This window comes from Toxotes jaculatrix, chromosome 5 (genome assembly GCF_017976425.1).
Source record: "Toxotes jaculatrix isolate fToxJac2 chromosome 5, fToxJac2.pri, whole genome shotgun sequence".
NCBI lineage: Eukaryota > Metazoa > Chordata > Actinopteri > Toxotidae > Toxotes > Toxotes jaculatrix.
Window position 1 is genome coordinate 23,034,982 of NC_054398.1, and position 18,063 is coordinate 23,053,044.

The window sequence follows — 18,063 nt, forward strand, 5'->3', positions numbered from 1 at the left end:
GTCCTCTGTGGGATTTATGTGATACTTAAATGCTGCTTAAATTTAAAGTGGAATGTACTGATGCTTTCCACTGAACACAGAGGAGCAGTGATTCAGCTTTCACAGTGACTGCACAGCACACAAAATGGGCAAATGTGTGCACCTCCAGCCTTGTTTAATGCCTAATGAACTGTCACTGAGTTACTATGAAATGGAGAAATTTTGCACTGGAGCATTTTTCTCTCCAAGAACTACTGGAACACTCTTATATGGAAGTGGATGCCTCCCAGTAAGCACTGATGATGGTGATTTGCAGGTCAAAGCACATCAGGTCGTCCGGTTGTAAACCGGGCTAAACGTGGTTTAAAAATGAAAGTCTTGATGTCCTATAAATGATGTATCAGAAGCATTTGAACGTCTGTATTGCACTTTGTGTGTACTAACTGGTGCTGAAGCAATTAGGAAAATTAATCAACAACCGTTTGATTCAATGACTAAACATTCACAAGTCGACAAGTAATTTATCAAACAAAAATGCCAAACTTGCTTAATTTGATGCTTTTTCCTGCTTCATGTCATTGAATACTGTGTGTCTTTAGGCTTTGGACTGTCGGATGGACAAAACAAGCAATCTGAACACATCGTCTCAGGCTCAGGGACAAGAATTTTAGATGAATGTATTGCGTGCAACCACTTTCAATATTAAAATTCAATAAAACACTTTATTCAGTGCACATCAGAGCCAGTAAATACAGAGAAAATTTGGTTGAAAAGAGGCTAAAGCTTTGTTTTAAAGGGGCCAATGTGGAAGGGGCCGCTCATATTGAGAGATAAAAAGAATATAGAATATAAAGAGTGAATAGTGGACACTGATCCATAAGGTGGCCAGAAACATGACTGCTGCCTGCTGATACCGTAAATAAGCAACTGTTTGCTAACAATTTTGCCATATCAGCTTAAACACAGCTCGTTTCCCTCCAGGGGCCAAATAAATCAGCTATTGCACGTTTAACCAAATACAGCCTGGTTTTAACACTGACTTCAAAATGGCCTTTGACCTGCAACTCCCCAGAAATTCTGTGCTTGCAAGGTTTGAATATGCAACAAACCATTCAGACGAAAGAAAAAAAGCATTGTGATGTTGCAACACTTCAGATTCAGCAGTTCAAAAGCTCAGATAACATAAAGATGAACGATGGTGCACATGATCGAGTGCTGCTCTGAGCCACATGTTATTTATTTCTTTTTTTCTTTACTTTTTTTTCACATGGTGCCCAAAGAAGAGTGAATCAGGATCAGTGGATGAGCATTTCCAGTCATTCCCGGTGTAGCAGAGTGTGAGCGGCCTTTATAAGATGCAGGTTAGCACAGGTGAGTCTGCAGCTACAGACCTGGAGGTGCAATTAGAGTGTTGATAACCAAGGCAGGAAGAGGGGAGGAGGGGGAGTCAGCAGGAGGCATAAGAGGAGGAGGGCAGAGGAGGAGGGGAGTAGGGGTCTGTGTGAGGCTGACTAAAAGGCAGGTGGGCACACAGACGGCTGGGGGGGGAAAAAAAATCTATCAAAGCCAACTTACCTAGATTCTGTAATAGCTTCTCTATGAGGGGACAGTACGAAGAGGGAGGAACCGTGGATATGACACATGTTTAAAGAGTCACTATGGGTTTGTTAGAGCTCAAAACTCGCTCAGTGTTAGTCAGGATGGAAAATGAACACCAGACACTAGAAACACACTGCTAACTGCTGTCTGCAGATGCTCCACCAAACACTCAGGTCACACTGTATTTGAAAAACCTGGTGGGATTTTGGTGGATTAAAAGTCTAATTCCAGGTGTTGCATTTATTTTGATGTAAATGAATCTTTCTGTCTTTTTTTTTTTTTTTTTTTTTTTGAGGGGAGGGGTGAAACTTTGCACTTGGCATAAAATGTGTCTACAGCTTCTATCACAAGGACAAAAATCTTAAAATAAATACTGCTGTGATCTCAGTGTGTGAGGAGAGAGCTAAAGAAATAAAGACAGTCTTTGGAACAGAAGTTGCTCTTTGGTCATGTTATACCTGAACAAAATCCCAGATAAACCCATGACTCAGGATGAATAAATGCTTAAAATACTTTTGGCAGCTAGAAAGAAAGCTATAACACAGAAGTGGACTAGAACTGTCAATAACATAAACTGTATGGAGAAACTTACCTTAAGATTACGATTTGATCAATGCATAAAATACGTGTGCCTATAAGATGTAACCCATTACACATGACATTGTGCATGTCAACCCATTTTCTGCCTGAAAATATCAATAAAAATAAAGTTGCAAAAATTTGTATTAGGGAGAAGAAGTAAAAAAGCAAATATGAGAAATGAGCTGTTTATCAACCCCCACACAGTCCAAGCAAAAAAAGCTAACTCCCCTTTCACATTTTTATAGATTTGTTTTAGTGTGATGGCAGGAAAGTCTTACTGATTCTACTTTCCATATTTCTTAATAGAATTATTTCATTTCCCTTTGTCACGTACCTTGCTCCTTTTTAAACTCATTCTCTGTCAGGAAGATGGGCCTCATCAGCTCCCCGACCGGCGGCTGGATCGTCACGAAGAACTTCCTGGTGTGAGTGCTGAAAAATGGAGAGAGAAATGTGGAAAAAAAGGACAGTTTCAGGAATTCTTATTGCTTTTCCAAAAGGACAGGAGAATTTCTGAACTTATGTGATCTAAACTTCACTGCTCAGTGATTTATTTGTTTCTGCATTGCTGTACACAGATCACACTTCACAGCTGTGAGTTCCTATGATAATATCAGCTCTGCTTCTGTTTTCACCCAGCAGTGCAGGAGGGCTGCAGGGTGATGGCACACACTCTGAAACTGAATCCGTCTCACCACAGCTGGAAGTTTGCCGCTTGCGTTGAGTCGCAGAAATCGATGCCCATCACAGCTGTGGCAGTCTCACCTGCTGGCAGCAGCTCTGTCAACAAAGGTGGGGGGAGAAAAAAAGACAAGTGTCACACATGTTGACACATTCACAAATAAAATAACATAAAGCTCTTAAGTAAGCAACTCAGCTACTTTGATCTATGAAGACTGGCTTTGTGTTCTCCTGTGCAGACTCAGACACTACAGCATGTCCCAGATCTATACTACATACTTGTTCTAAGCAGGTCTCCAGTATGAGGTAAGAAAGATTAAGTAAAATCGAATCTACTAAACAATTAAAAAAAAAATCAGTATTCACAGTAAAAAACATTTTTTGTGTGTAGTGTTATACTCAGTAAAATACAGATTATGAGGAGACAACTCCAGAAAGAGATCTTGGAAAACAAAATAATTATAAAATCATAGTTACAGAGATTAAATGCTGTTTGATTGATTCTCATTGTTTCCTGTAAGAACTTAATGCTAAACTACTGTGCTTACATTTACATCACCATAAACAGTTAGTGTACAGTTACTGTGTCACTGTGTACAGTTAGTTTGTAGAGTCTATTGTAATTTTTAGAAATGCAGGGATGACTCCTAATGATTGTGATCCCCAGACATGTGACCTTGCCCCAGCATTAGGCTCATTTTTCCACAAATGAAATGTGATATTTTCATGCTCCCACGGGGATGAACCTGAAAGCTAAAGTTTCCATTGGTATTAATGACAAAGCTCCAAGAGCTCGTCACTCACCGATCTCTGGGAACTCTTTGACTCTCATCCCAGACTGCAGCTTCACGTCCTCCATGTGCAGGTTCTTGGTGTCGGATGTGGCGTTGTTGGTGAACTGCATCTGCACCGCCACCATGTTCGCGTCAGGGCTGAACGGCTGCCGACTGAAGCAGTACTCCACCGACAGGCCCTCCCCTGTGATCCGGTGCAGCAGCTCGTAGTTCTTCAACGCACTGGAGGGAGCGATGGTCTGTGGGCAGGGGAGCAGATGAAGAGTCATTAACCATTACAGACTAAACACTGTTTTTGTGCTTTGCTGGGAAGAGGCAAATTTCTTTCTTTCATTTGGTCTGTTTTTCCTTTTACTATAAAGTGCGGCGATCAATTAGCATTTGTGCTTTGTTTTTTTTCCTTGTTCTCTTAATTTTAAGGAAATAAGTTCTGTAGATTTACTGACATGCATTACTTTATTCATACTATCGGATCAAATATAATTAATAATCCAAAACCAAACCAGGCCAGATATTGGGATGGTGTGCTCTACACAGCAAGTAAAAACACCTTTTCAGTCTGTCAGGCATAAAGCTGTCTCTCATCTTCCTTCTCACCAGGAAGATGAGAGACATGTGAAGTACTCACTGCTGGGGAGAGAACACTGTCAGACAAAGACAAGCCTTCCAAGTCGGTCACAAGGCTGTTGGACAGGAAGGTGTTGACGGGTGTGACTTGAGGAGAAGGAGCAGGTTCAACTGGGAAAAGAGACAGAAAGATTCAGCATGGATGTCCCAAAATTAAGACCTGATTCCATTCAGCTATGTGTTATATTGTCTCCTGTGGGCAGGAGAAGGGTTGGTATAGGAACCGGTAAAGTAGACCTTCTCTGATTTTTATAAATATTTAAGTTTGAAAACGTCCTTCACTGACTTTGCTTTGCTGATGTGAGAATCATCGAGCATTCTGCATTTTCTTTCAGAGGAGAAACTGAACACGATTGTAAAAACTCACAATCGTCGAGGTCAAGCAAAGACATCTCTTTCTTCTCTTTCTTGCTCTCTGTCTTGACAGGTTTGGACGGAGGCTTTGATTCAGCTGCCTGGAAGGAGATGAAGGATGAAGATTTATTACAAGACATGTTCATATGGGGCAGTATAATTACAGGAATGTCAATGACGAGAATACAGTTTCAGATTTTAACGCCAATTTAAAATGTAGATTTTACAAAAGAAAATACTCCACTCCTGACTTTTCCTGTGTTTAAAATATAAAGGTGAACATTTTAATGTTTTTTTTTAAGTGGACAGAATCATTATCATTACCTTTTTTTTCTTTTTGACTTCTGCCTCAGACTCAGAGTCTTCAGACTCTGATTGGCTGCTTTCAGACTCGCTCTCCTCCTCTTCGTCAGATTCGGACTCTGAGGCGCTCTTACGTTGTTTACTCTTCCTCTCGTGCTTCCTCTCTTCTTCTTCACTGCTCTGCTCACTGGACAAGAAAAGCAAAGGTCAAAGTATCACAGAGGTATGTCTATCACAGATGAGACAGATTCTACTGTTGTGCTTAGAGTTTAAAGAAAAATAGAACTAAGAGAGTCAACCTCAAGTTGGGCTTTTAGTGTGAAAGGAAAGCATGATTTTGATTTGATATACCCAACCACACAGATAACAGAAGGGTCTGCTACCTTTCACTTTCTTGCACTGGCTTCTTTAATTCTTTCTTTTTCTTCTTGTCTTTCTCGTCCTCCTCCTCAGACTCAGAGCCTTCCTCACTCTCTTCGCTCTCTGATCCCGACCCACTCTCCTCGCTGCCGCTGCCACTCTCCGAGCCGCTGGCAGAGTCGGACTCTGAAGAAGAAAAGGTCAGAGGTTGGTTCACTTACACAGAAAACAAGGACGTGAAAGTCTGCACAAAGACAAGTGATTTTTTACAGGAATCACGTCAACAACAAAACATGTATACATCCGCTGCTGAAAATAGTACCTGACAAATAATATGCTAAACCCATTTTGGAGTAATGTTTGCTACCAATGAGCTCGGGGGTGTCCTTTAAAGGATGACCCCTAAAACACCTCCACTCACATGTTCACACACAATAAACACATCTATGGTGGACACTCCTCATCCGGACAAAGGATGCGATGGATGCTGTCTAACAGCTACCAGCAACCCCCTAAAGTTACCACTGTCAGCTGACTCCGTCGGGCCAGACTCGCCCTCCGAGTCCGAGTAGAACGGCTTCTCCACCTTCTTCTCCTTCCGCTTCTCTCGGCTGCTGCATTTGGTCCATTCAGGCACCTGGCGGGGGAAGCAGAGTTCAGACAGTGAGCCATCAGCTCTGTTTCAGTGAAAAGCCCCTCAGACAGAAGCACAGATGTGGGCAGATTACAGTACAGTAGCAACGCCATGAATGCCTCTGCCTGGGCGTGATGTAGCCAAATGAAGACAGCCATCCCTGCTGCAGATCTGTGTTTAGATCTGACAGTCAGACAACAAATTCAGTACAAGCCAGACATTAATGCTTGTATGGAGTTTTTCTATGTTTTTTTTTTCTTTTGTTTGCACAGAAAGATGTTAGCACCAGGTGATGCCTTCATAACCAGTTGCAGAAATGGTTTTCTTTTAATAAAGGCAGCAGTTCCATTAAGAGAAGTGATGTCTTTGAGGAGTGGCAACGATCCTCCCACACTGAGACCAAACTCATTAACCGATGCCATCGGCTAATGAGCGTGGACATCTCCAAAGCCCATTTAAGACCCACATGGCAGCTAATGCATCTCGATGTGTCAGAGGACCGCACGTCCTGCTAAAAGAATCACTTCTTTAATGGCAGAGACCGAGGAAGAGGGTGCTGTGTTTCAGGTAGCTTTGGCTGAGCTAAGCACAGAACAGCAACTACGTTAGGCGGGGTGTCAAAAAGCACTGGGGTTTTTGCAGCTATATGGGTTGAGGCTCAAGGAGACGTGGCTCTTTGCCGCTAACTGACTCACACTCGTTAATGTTGTGACTCTTTCAAGCAGCGTAAAAACCTGGCGGACGTAGAAAAGAAAAAGATTGGGATGGAGGTGAGATGAGGAAAAAGGAAGGAGAAGTTTTCTTTTTTAGAAAAAAGTCAGGAAAGCAAGAGAAACAGGCACAGGAGGGTTTCTGGGTCTAAAAAGAAGAACTTGTGAGAACAGTTTTGGAGATCACAGAGACAAAAATAAACCCCAAAGTTCACCACAAAATACTTATATACCACAATGTCTGACAATTAGGTAGCTACTACATACACTTATATGTTATTAGGTTTTTTTTCCTGGTAAAATACACTCCAATATAACTTAATTATAATGCACATCGTTAATTATATACTTAAATACTGCAGAAAGAAAAAGGCAACATTAATAATTCAAACTTACTAATATGCTGACATGACAGTGCATTTAGCATGAATGTGTTTATCAGTAATAAAGCGTGATGTTGTGCTAGCATGGATTGAAATGAGCTAAATGAAGAGGTGGAGGTGAGGGGAAGCTGTCACACAGGGAGGCAGAAATCACGTCACTCAGTATCACAACAACAACAACAGTAACAACAACAACAGCAACATTTGTGACACGTTCACAAGCTGTGTCACAAATTTCATGTGAGACCAATGAGGTGCAAAAGAGGAAACAGTGCCGGTCAGTGGCCTGCTAACGCTAAGCAGCTGGCAAAACAATCTCCAACTGAGGTCCACTCACTTTTTTGTTCTTGTTCTGGAGTTTTTGACCGTAATCACATGATCTTCACCATCATCAGCAGCAGCAGAGGTTTGCTCAGTTGTCATGAAACTGCAGATGTTGATATATGTTCTTATTCTTGTTTTTGTCTTAAAAGTGAGTTTTAAAAAACGAGTAAGTGGACTTTGAGTTGAGATTTGGACCTCATTCAAGAACCACTTGTACATAAAGATTCATTCTTAAGTGGCACATACGAGTGATTTAAAAGAGGTTGTGGCATTCACCACTTTTCTAATACTTAGTAATTTCATTCACAACTAGAGTTTAATAATAACTAAGAGTTTAAATATTATCCATGGGTTTAAATATCATGCCAAAATTAACAAGAATAAAATATACGACAAAGACAAACGTAATGCAAAATCAATATTCTGTTCAGCATATCATTGTAGAGAGAGATTTTTGTGAATGAAACGGACCCACAAACTTTTAAGTGAGCAATACTGGAGAGAATAACGGAAAGTTTGAAAATCTACAGTTCTGTGAAAACTGAGCAAATTTCAGCAAATTTCAGTGGGATGTGGTGGAACAGCCCAGGACAGGTCGAGTAAGTGCACCTTGAGTTGAGACTGTCAATGGATGTTTCTAACGCCGAGAATGAGCAGTCCCAGCTTTTTAATCCTTTTGACTGGTTTTAGTTACAACTTGAGTCAGCTTTCTCCTTAATCTTTAGGATTAACTATAATTCTACATCTTCAAGTCCACAATTTTCATCTCTTGTAAGAGGATAAAGATTAATTTACGTCCCTTTGAGTTCACCTTCTTCCACTTTGGACAAAAACGGCTGTCAAATTCATCTCCTGTTAATCTGCGCTGACTGGCGATTCATCTCTGAGACATTAAATTCCATTAATCTTATCTTTTCAACATCGCCATCAGCAGTTACCACATTAAATGACAACCAGACAGAGACTATAAGAGGAAAGAGTGAGAGCAATCATCAAAACAAACACCACCGCACTCTCAAAATGGAAAGAAGGGGGAGGGGGAGGGGCACCTCTCGCCAGTCCCCTAACAAGCCGATCCTCCCTTCGCCGGGGGTTATGACTTCCTCTGTCTGTGGAGACGTATAATGTGCAGAAGGAGAGTCTGTCAGAGAGGTCGAGGTTTCAGAGGATCCATTCACCATCCCAGCGTTTACAGCCACAACATGAGTGCACATAATGGGACACTCAGTTTGACCCTGCGAGGTTTTTGAGCACATAAACTGCTACTCGTGTATGTTTTACGTTACTGCTGACCATTTTTCAAAGCATACCATCATTTTTTTAGACTGGTGTCCTACTTTTAAGATCTCCCTTGGGTTTTTCAAACAAAATCATTTGAGACACGCTTGAAATATTGTAGTAGTAGACTATAATCCATCACAGTAAACAAATGGTTGATTCCTTTCTTTTTAGTTACACCATAGTAACTATACTACACTGATATTTTAGTGTTTGCTGCTAAAAAATATCAGATATACAGACTCATCTCAATTTTAGCTGCAAGATTTAAGTATGTTAAATACTCAGTGAGAATAGATTGAGCCTGACCAGCAATGTACCTGAAGAATTATCAGAGACGTGAACCAAAGCTAATGAATATTAAAGGACCAAAATAAGGAATCGTGGCAGATCTTAGTAATTGAAAGGCTGGGACCAAAGAATGTTTGGCTTTTTGACTTGAGACCTGACTAAGATGACTGATTGAGACTCAAAATGACTGATTATTGCTATTTTTTTCAGTGGACTAATCATTCTTTTGTTTATTACTAATTTCTCAGGTCTTTATTTTATTTGTTTTTGCAATCTGCACGACCTTAAAATGACGTCATGAGCTGATGTCTTTTGATTCTTGCCAGACCACAATTAGGGAAGTAAAACTGGGGGCTTGGATTGCAAGCCTAGTTGCAGGTATGATGTAGGTTGTCAGAAAATCAATCAGATGTCGGAGCTTCTACGGGGAGATTTTCCAAAACCGTACCTGCCCATAGCTGCATTACCACCGACTGCAATGGACTGGCTGTGTAAAGTAAGTTTCCAGTTTCTGCATGGGAAACAAATATCCACCTGGGAGGTAGGGAATCAAACTAGAAGTGGATTAAATGCTTTTGAAAATGGTCAACAGTAATTTATCAAGCAGCTTAAAACACACTGATCTCCTGGTGTGGTCTTTTACGGCCCCATCTCTTTTATTACACCAGTCAAATCAAAATAAAATGCACCTGCGGCCTCATCTTGAAATCTGCATCACAAGTAAAAGGCAAGTTAATACTGGCTATGAAACATTGATCAGCGAGTAAAAAAACATCTACGCTATTATACAAATAATTAACAAATATGACAACAAAATCAAGCCTTGAGGTCACTCCTGTAATTTCAAATCAAGTTGTTTTAAGTCTTGATTTTGATAAAGAAGTGATGTACTCAAGTTTTTGATTTTGCATCTTCATTTTGAAAACACATTGCTGGTTATGAACCGATGGCACATGGAGTGAATGGGATGGAGAAAAAGAGGAGGAAATCTGCTGAGTTGGGGTGATGGTCTATGCTATTTTTGTTTTTTAACACTCAAATGCAAGTTTGTCTGTTCATGTATAGCCCAGTAGAGTGTAAGAATATTAGGCCAAAACTAAATATATTTATTATATTATGAAATTTATAAAACATTGGCTGCATCTGTGGAAAAGTATTTCTATTTTTATGGGTGCCAACCTCTGAAAAACTGCCATGGGCCAACCTCCAGCAGAGATTAGAGGAGATGTGGTTTACTGTTGTTGATACTGATGTGAAGTGAAAACTTGGGCAGTCGCTCCCAAATCTGTTCCCTTCTGCGTCACATGTGCTATTGGCTCAAACAATGGTGAGAAATCACCAGGACGAGGGCGAGTGAGCTGCTGCCAAACAGATGCAAGTGCAGCAGAGAGGACGAGGAGCTCAACACCTCTGACTTTTATGGCGAATCAGGAGTTTTTAAATAGAGGCGGTCTGTCTAACTTTCATTCTCACTTATAAGAAATTAATCCTCTTTTCTCCGTTATGACTCATTCTCCTCCATGGATGGGGGAGTTGTTGAGCAGCATCCATTTGGAGGTAGATGGAGACCAAACAGGATGCATGTTACCGATGAGTCGTTAATGCTAATGAGCTGTAAGTGAATGAAAGATGGCTAGTGAGAGAGGAATCTGTGTTATATTGGAGTCAATGTTATATTGGATGTGAGGCTCTGGTGACTCTGTCCAACCCCTCTGAGGCACTGCTCTGGAGCAGGAGCAACCCTCGCTCCCCTCCATCTTTTGGGGCCCCTGGAGACCCCAGAGGGCCCCTGTGTCTCTGTATGTTACTGTTCCCACTGCACGCACAGACTCCTTCACCTCCACGTTGCGCACGGAGGGGTCTGGGGCGGCTTCAGGCCAGTCAGGCAACTCCTGGTAGCCCCCAGCCTTGGCATTCAGGAGGTGGGACAGTGAACCCAACTGGAAGTGGTCTCGATCTACAAAAACACAAGAAAAAGAAATCAGTAATGCAAATCTGTAGGGACACACATTGGTGAGTTCAACACACAGGGCATCTTAAGTTGGAGCTCTGTACTTTTTTAAGCCTATAGTTATTCACATTTTGGCAAATTGGCTCCATAAAAGTATGTTGAATTTACTGTTAACAGGTTCTGTTTGCAACATCAGTGCATGTACACAGTGAAATACTTTGGAGTTAAAAGGAATATCTTTTTTCATTGAAGTGTTAGGAAAACTAAAAATAGATTAGTTGGCTGTGATCAGGTGAGGACTTTTAAATGTCTTCTGTACCTTTAAATGGAGACTCGAGGACTGGTGCAGGTTTGAGGGCGAGGAACAGTTTTTTAGCGTACTTGCTAAGAGCCCCACTCTTCTCAGTGGGCACAATGAGCTGGCGAATGAAGCGTGCCCGATCACGGATATCGTAGTTCTGGTCATACTTGGCCAGGTTGAGAACATACTGCGTCAACAGTTTGGTCTGCGAGGTGAAGGAATATTAGGAACATGGAGAATGAAGAGAGAACCAACAACAACAGCTACTATCTGATGTATTTATACATTATACTGTATGTGTCCTACAGTAGTTGGGGGCATGTGTTTAAATTGTGGGAAGTGTACCTGTTTGGAGTTGGTGAGATAAAGCTTGGCAGCCAGATTGATGATTTGGAGCTTGACAATGTCCTCTTCATTAGTGAAAGACTTGGCCATCTTCCTCAGGACATCCGGGGCAATCTTAGGTACATGCTCACAGTACTCTCCAATCAGCCACAAGATACTGGCCCGCGCCATCGGCACCTGACGACACAGGTTAAATTACATGGATACTGTACGTGCACATCTACTGTTTCTGCCGGTACCAGACGGGGGTTTAACTTGCAAAAAAAAAATTAAAACATTTTTGGCAAACTTATTTAAAAACAGCGACCCATTATCTTTGCCATGCAAATTTAAAATCCAAAAGGTGTTTGTGAAGGAGACTCTCACCTGGATGTTGTCTGTTAGTTTCGCCATGTGCTTGATGATGTCGCTGTGCTTCTCCGGTTGCATCTGCAGCAACTTCTTGATAACAACCACAGACTCGGCCACAACCAGCTCTGTACAAGGGGACAAATTCATTGATTAAAATCATGGTTTAATATTGAATTGAAGTGTTCCTTCATCTTCTATTAATCCCAGATTGAGTTACTAAAACGAATTCAGTTCAAATTCAGTCCCTTATCTTTGCTCTGAAACAGATTCTTCATTTTCACTCTTCATTTGTCAATGTGAAGTCTGTGTCTTGGTGATTGTTATCCAGTCTCCTTAATCTTATTATAGTTTGATCCCTATTTTTTCCACGGTGCAAAAAAAGAAAAAACTTCATGATTTAGAAATGCTAATGAGTAACACTGATTAAATGAACCTATTAACCCAATATCTGCTACTGCTATCTACATCACGTCATTCCAATTATATCATATGTACCATTTAAAAAGCATCTAGAGCATGACATTAAAAGACTTACCGTCTCTGTTGGACAGCAGCTGCACCAGGCCGTTCAGACATGTGTCCCTCACCTCTCCGATGTTGGTGGCACAGCGGCCGATGGCTTGGATTGTAGCGGCCACAAAGTCTTTGTCCATGCTTTTAATGTATGTCTACGAGAGGAAATATTCACTTAGGGCAGTAATAAATAAATGATGCTTATTGCTGACAAATCCCTCCTTGCTGAAGGAGGCATTTTAGTTTTTTTCTACTCTGATTGAAGACAAGATTTATTCTTAATATAGCATCACAAGTTCTGCTTCACTGTACCTGAAACTCTCTGAGAATGGTGGAAATGTTGGTCTCGTTGGCCAAATTGGTGAGAACCTCCAGCTGTAAAAGACAAGACAAAACATGTCCCTTTTGAATATTGCACAGTCAAACTTAAGGGGAACACAAAACTGGATTTCCATTAATTACTGTGTAGCCTTTTTTGTTAGAGTCTAAGAGAAAGACTGTGCTTTCACTTTTAAGTTTTTCCTTTTCTTCAAATGGATGTCTACACCTTAGAAAGTGCCTCACTCTGATTCATGGACATTGATTTGGCAGATTCCATACTGTAGTTTTCACCGTCCATAACAACAGAAATAAATTGCGCTGACACAAAACACACTTTTTGACAGTTTGATGTCCTTACTTACTTTTTTCACTTATAATATGTTAACATATAAGTTCTCTGTGCTTGCTTCGAGGAAATAAATCAGTGCAGCAGGGTTTAAAATAATATTAATATAGTGCCCCAAGGCTAAGAGAATTAATGGCCCTCCACTGATTAAGTGTTGAGACAAAAGAGGAAAGGATGGCAGCACAACTCAGACTGGAGGAACAATAGAGTTGGATAGAACAGAGTAGAACCTTAAGGATTTTGATCTGGGTTGGGTCTGTGGAGCGGATGTAGAAACTCTTCAAGTACGGCTCAAACATCCCCTGTGAAACATAAAGACACGGAGAAAAAAAAACTCAGTGAACCTGCAGCGCCATCAGTATTTGATTTTCACAAAATACCACCCGGCATAGCTCACCCTTCTCTTGATCGTCATTGTCGCCACGTTCTGAAGAACGACATACTGGACTTCACTGGAGGAAGAAACAGAAACAGAGAGGTTGATGGAGAGTAGGAGCAGAAAAAAAGAAGAAGTATTCAATAAAACGTCCATTTGCCTTCCCTGAGAAGCCTCAGCTAATGTATAAATATCACTGTTGATGAATTTTAATTTTAAATTCTCCATAATCTAGTAAACTCACATTGGTTTAATCAAATACCTGAAAACACCTGTGTGGGTGTGTACCCCCCCCCCCCCCCCCCCCAAAGCTCCCCCACCCTCCCCAGCCAAACAGCAGTATCTGCTGCTATTTGGTTGTTTCTGAATGATGATCCCATTACAGCACACCCAGAGCCACAAGAGCATTTGTTCAATAAGGAAACTGACAGTCTGCAGGACTTAGAGCCAAGAGGCCACCTATGTGCCGTCATCACTCCTTATGCTTTATGCCTTCGTGTTTACCTCAGCCTCACTGAGCTCCCTGTTTAATTTCACTTTCTCCATCAGGGCTATAAAGATTTGTTTTACTACCCTCACTTGTCATTTTCTTGTTGTCATACTGTTTTCCACACTGCTGAGTTTCATGGTCATTATAGGTTCCTCTTATCGCAGTCAGCTGTGCATTTTGTGGCAGTTTGAGTGTTTTTTTTGTTCCTTTGCAAGCGAGACTCATAAACGCAGCTCTCATTATTTTCAGCTCCATTCTCAGCTACAGTACAATAACGCTGTGCGATGGCTCACACTGCTGGCTCCACTACATTTGGAATATATTGCTGCCAAAATCTAAGGCATTTCATTTTGAATAGACAATTTATTTCAAATAATGGGCGATAAAGCTCACCTGTGGCTCCTCAGGAGACGGACCAGGGCCTTGGCAATCACCCCAACCTCAGCTTTAGGAGCAAGATGGAAATACAGCTGAGCCACAGCCATCACCACCTGGAAAGTGCAGAGAAAGAGAAAAGAGAAGTGGAGTAACGTGTCCAAAGCTTTGTTCTACACTGAAAATTCATTCATTTCCAAAGCAACAGCCTATTATATCGATACCAATGCATCACTGCCTCATGTTGCAGCGCAGTGCAGATGCGTTGCATTTATTCTACAAGAGTGCTGAATATGTTTTGCAATCTTTTAACAGCTCTAAGCTAAAAGCAAGAAGATTAAAAGTTATTTGAAGTTCAAGAAATGATCTGGCAATAAGTCATTCAGGTTGGTGTTTTTTTGGGGTCTTTTAAGGATTCAGTCAGCATAATTCACACGATTTAAACCTGATTTTTTTTTAATCACTTGGCAGCAGCACAGCTAACTGTAAACACAACATTGACACATTACCTTTAAAAGATGCTGGGAAATATCTGGCTCTTTAGCTGCTAAACACTCTGCTATGTTCACCAGCTAGTCCATAACTGTGTCTGCCTGCTGTCTGGTGCTGAGCAGGTAGTGTACAGTGGATTTTTTAGAGCTTTTTCTCTGAAAGCTTCTGCCTGCTGCAGAGAGTATGGTGAAAGGACAGCTGAACAATGAGCTGAAACTCAGTGTAAAACCGTGGGAAGCTGCAGATTCAGGTGATAATTCTCTGTAGGTTCACTGCTTCCAGTAAAACCTTTCACATTTCATATAAGAGCTCAAATTAAACTATTTAAAGTGACATTATGGTAAAGTGAACCCAGTTATCCCTTGTTTAATTGGTCTGAGACAATAAGCTGCATTAAAAACTTTTTTATGAAGCCTAGAAGCTCGACAGCAGCAGTAAGAAGGCAGAATAATGTGTGACAGGTGGATTTCATAACATCCAACATGGAACAAAACAGGCCACTCAAGGTGACCACAGCAGCACTAACGCAGGGTCATGCTTTATTAATTTAATTCGGGAAATTGTCACTTGTCCCCGTCTCAGAGTGCGAGGTCAGCTGTGATTAAGGACACTTCAGCTGGATGGATGCTCGTTAACATGAACCAAGGCCTGATTACGAAGACCTCAATTAATGACGACACCAACCTGCTGCTCGGGAAACAATTATGATCTCTACCAAGGTAACACACTCAAAGTGAGAGTTAATGGATTGTGCTGTGTTATAATGATGTACAGTGTGTGTGTATGATTTAAAAGTGCAGTGGTCTTACAGCTGCGTTGCGGCTCTGCAGCAGCGGCTTCGTGTTCCTCAGCAGCAGCCGGTGATCTGGATCCATCACGTACGGTTTCCTCTTGGCCATGGCAGCAGCCTCGGCTTTCTTCTCTTTCTCCTCCTCGTCTTCATCCTCATCTTCATCTGAGCCGTAGAAGGTCTTCTCCCCGCCACCTCCCTCCTCCAGCAGAGACTCCTGCAGAGACAGTGGGGATTAAACAGTTTGTTTGGGGGACAGAAACCTCTCTTGCATGGAAAGTAGACACTGGCAGCTTAAAAAGTCACCACAAGTCACCAGATGGTAATTTGCTCTTGAATAAATAAACAACAACAATCATTAGACCTCCTGACAAAATTTGTAGTACAAAATATTTGTACCACTTTGTCACTGCATGTATTGGAAATTACCACAATAACAATGTTCAACACGATATGAAAAAGGGCTCAATTTGCTGCTAGTTGCTCATAAGAGAATAAGTCGACAGGTGGGTCTGAAAAACTGATAAATACCGAGAAAAGAACACAATGTTGGCAACGGAGAAAGAGGAAAATAATGAGAGGATGATTTCAATTTGTACCTCTGCACAGTCACAATGGCAGAGCTGGAAGAACATAATTAATCCAGCAAAATAACAGCTGTTACGTTGCAAAAAAAGATGCACCTATACACTTTTCTTACACAGTAATCCCCGAAAATCCTATTCCTATGCTAATTGGTTGTTGATGGCAACACACAACAACGCAGCAATGAGTAAATATACTTGTGAGTTTTGTTAGTTTGCATGGACCGCTGCAACATGCATCAATGAAACAAGGAATCTGTGTATACTTATTCAATATATGGTACTATACAGTAAGCAGTGTATGTGTTTAGTACTTATTTAGACTGAGAGCCAGAAAAACTTTATTGTCCCTCACAAAGTGATGAAATTTTTCCTCTGATGTGGCTGATGAACAACACACAGTACACATGAAGTCAAACCACACTAGGAAAAGTATAGTGAGTATGGATTTGCAAAATAGGTGTTGGTATAGTATTAATAAAATCATAACATATGTGCTTCTTACTGACATTGATGTTTGGGTTGAGGAACTGGGTCCTGGCGTAGCGGGTCAGCATGTTGATGATGACGACCTGCCCCCACTCCTCCACATCGATCAGGAGATTACACAGCTTCCTGTAGTTCTTGTGGATCAGGTCGATACGCTCTGGACAAACCTCCTCAAAAGCCATGACAACGCTTCCTGCCACCAACTGCACAACAAGTAAAAATCACACAACAGGTGATGATGTTCTTTAATACCTCATGTGATGATGGTGCATGCCATCTGTGTAGATTACTGATTCACAAAATACTATCAACTATTTTTTAATTCTAAAGTGAACAGGAAACCTATAAATGGTGACTTAAATGTACAGCCTGTTTCTGCTTTTGATATATTTCGGGTTGGAAATTATAAAAGCTCACGCAAAAACTGAGAGATGAGGAGTGAGACTGGTTAAACAAATGATAAGACATGAAACAACTGAGGCACTGAATGCAATCTGGTGCAGTGCACAGCAGCTGGTTTTTCAAACTTTTATTTGCATTTCCGGTGGAAAAAAACCCCAAAACTGAATCAACAAAGTTACTGGTGCAAAAACCCACCGTGGTTTTGTCAGCGAGCAGTTTCTCTATGACTTCAATCAACTGGTCCTTCTGTTCTGGATCCAAACTGAGAGCAGAGAGGGATAAATCTCTTAAATGCATGAAAGAAGAAATGTTGGGGAAAGTGAAAGCAATCAGATATGATTAAAAATCATACTCAAGGGTATAAAACAAATGGATTTTACTGCAAGAGCAGCGATGGATTTCTGAAGGATGTACCTTTCACTGCCATAAAGGGCTGTAATTTCACACTGGCAGTAAGTCATAGCAACATTTGATCTTAGCCTAGTGGTTCTCAAAGAGGGGGCCAGGACTTTCTGGAAAACTCTAAAGTGAATTATGAATTCTCAAAAACATATTTCTAAAACATAAATTCAGTATTTATGAGGCTTTTAATCATTGTTATAACAGCTAGGAGGCAAGTCCAGTAAGCAAAATAACCTGAAAGGGGAAAATAAACATCAGTGTTTGAGGTCACCACGGTGAGTAAACCCACAACAGTGAGTCATGGCTATTTTGTTTGGGGCCTGTGAGCTAAAAATGTCCATGTGGGTCACCTGTAGAGTTTTGGAATTGCGTGAGCAGCTGTCTTTCTGACGTATGGAGACATATCCGAAGCAGCTTCTTTGATGGCCAGCATCATTATGGGGACAATGATCGTGACTCGGATGCTGGAGAGGACTCTCAGGGCGCTGGCTCTGATCAGCTGGTTTGGGTCCTGCAAAAGCAAAAAGCCAAGATTTTATGAGGGATATTATGGATGATGGTCGATATGGTTATGGTTTGTAAGTGAATAAAAGAACATTAAACAAATCTTTATTGTTAAAGTTTTAAAGTACGTAA

General features: G+C 41.1%; 1 protein-coding gene and 1 long non-coding RNA gene across 3 annotated transcripts in view; one reads left to right on the plus strand and one right to left on the minus strand.

Moving 5' to 3' along the window:
- The window catches only part of LOC121181801 (AP-3 complex subunit beta-2), a 33,884-nt gene that overhangs the window by 1,993 nt on the left and 13,828 nt on the right, over positions 1-18,063 (minus strand). The window contains exons 5-26 of one of the 2 annotated variants that reach the window (XM_041037950.1): positions 17,778-17,938; positions 17,221-17,287; positions 16,644-16,826; positions 15,570-15,767; positions 14,287-14,384; positions 13,425-13,479; positions 13,258-13,329; positions 12,673-12,735; positions 12,383-12,515; positions 11,863-11,972; positions 11,497-11,673; positions 11,170-11,356; positions 10,726-10,856; positions 6,609-6,647; positions 5,802-5,916; positions 5,303-5,465; positions 4,941-5,106; positions 4,630-4,717; positions 4,264-4,373; positions 3,646-3,874; positions 2,856-2,940; positions 2,495-2,592 (exon numbers count right to left, since the gene is read on the minus strand). In XM_041037950.1, the coding sequence (XP_040893884.1) occupies positions 2,495-2,592; positions 2,856-2,940; positions 3,646-3,874; positions 4,264-4,373; positions 4,630-4,717; positions 4,941-5,106; positions 5,303-5,465; positions 5,802-5,916; positions 6,609-6,647; positions 10,726-10,856; positions 11,170-11,356; positions 11,497-11,673; positions 11,863-11,972; positions 12,383-12,515; positions 12,673-12,735; positions 13,258-13,329; positions 13,425-13,479; positions 14,287-14,384; positions 15,570-15,767; positions 16,644-16,826; positions 17,221-17,287; positions 17,778-17,938 (2,728 nt within the window). The remainder of the gene's footprint in view (positions 1-2,494; positions 2,593-2,855; positions 2,941-3,645; positions 3,875-4,263; positions 4,374-4,629; positions 4,718-4,940; positions 5,107-5,302; positions 5,466-5,801; positions 5,917-6,608; positions 6,648-10,725; positions 10,857-11,169; positions 11,357-11,496; positions 11,674-11,862; positions 11,973-12,382; positions 12,516-12,672; positions 12,736-13,257; positions 13,330-13,424; positions 13,480-14,286; positions 14,385-15,569; positions 15,768-16,643; positions 16,827-17,220; positions 17,288-17,777; positions 17,939-18,063) is intronic. The other variant, XM_041037951.1, reaches the window with a different exon arrangement.
- Positions 4,635-15,711, plus strand: LOC121181806. Its single transcript, XR_005894078.1, has 4 exons — positions 4,635-5,142; positions 5,373-5,486; positions 15,343-15,479; positions 15,572-15,711. It is a non-coding gene; the product is annotated as an uncharacterized LOC121181806 (long non-coding RNA).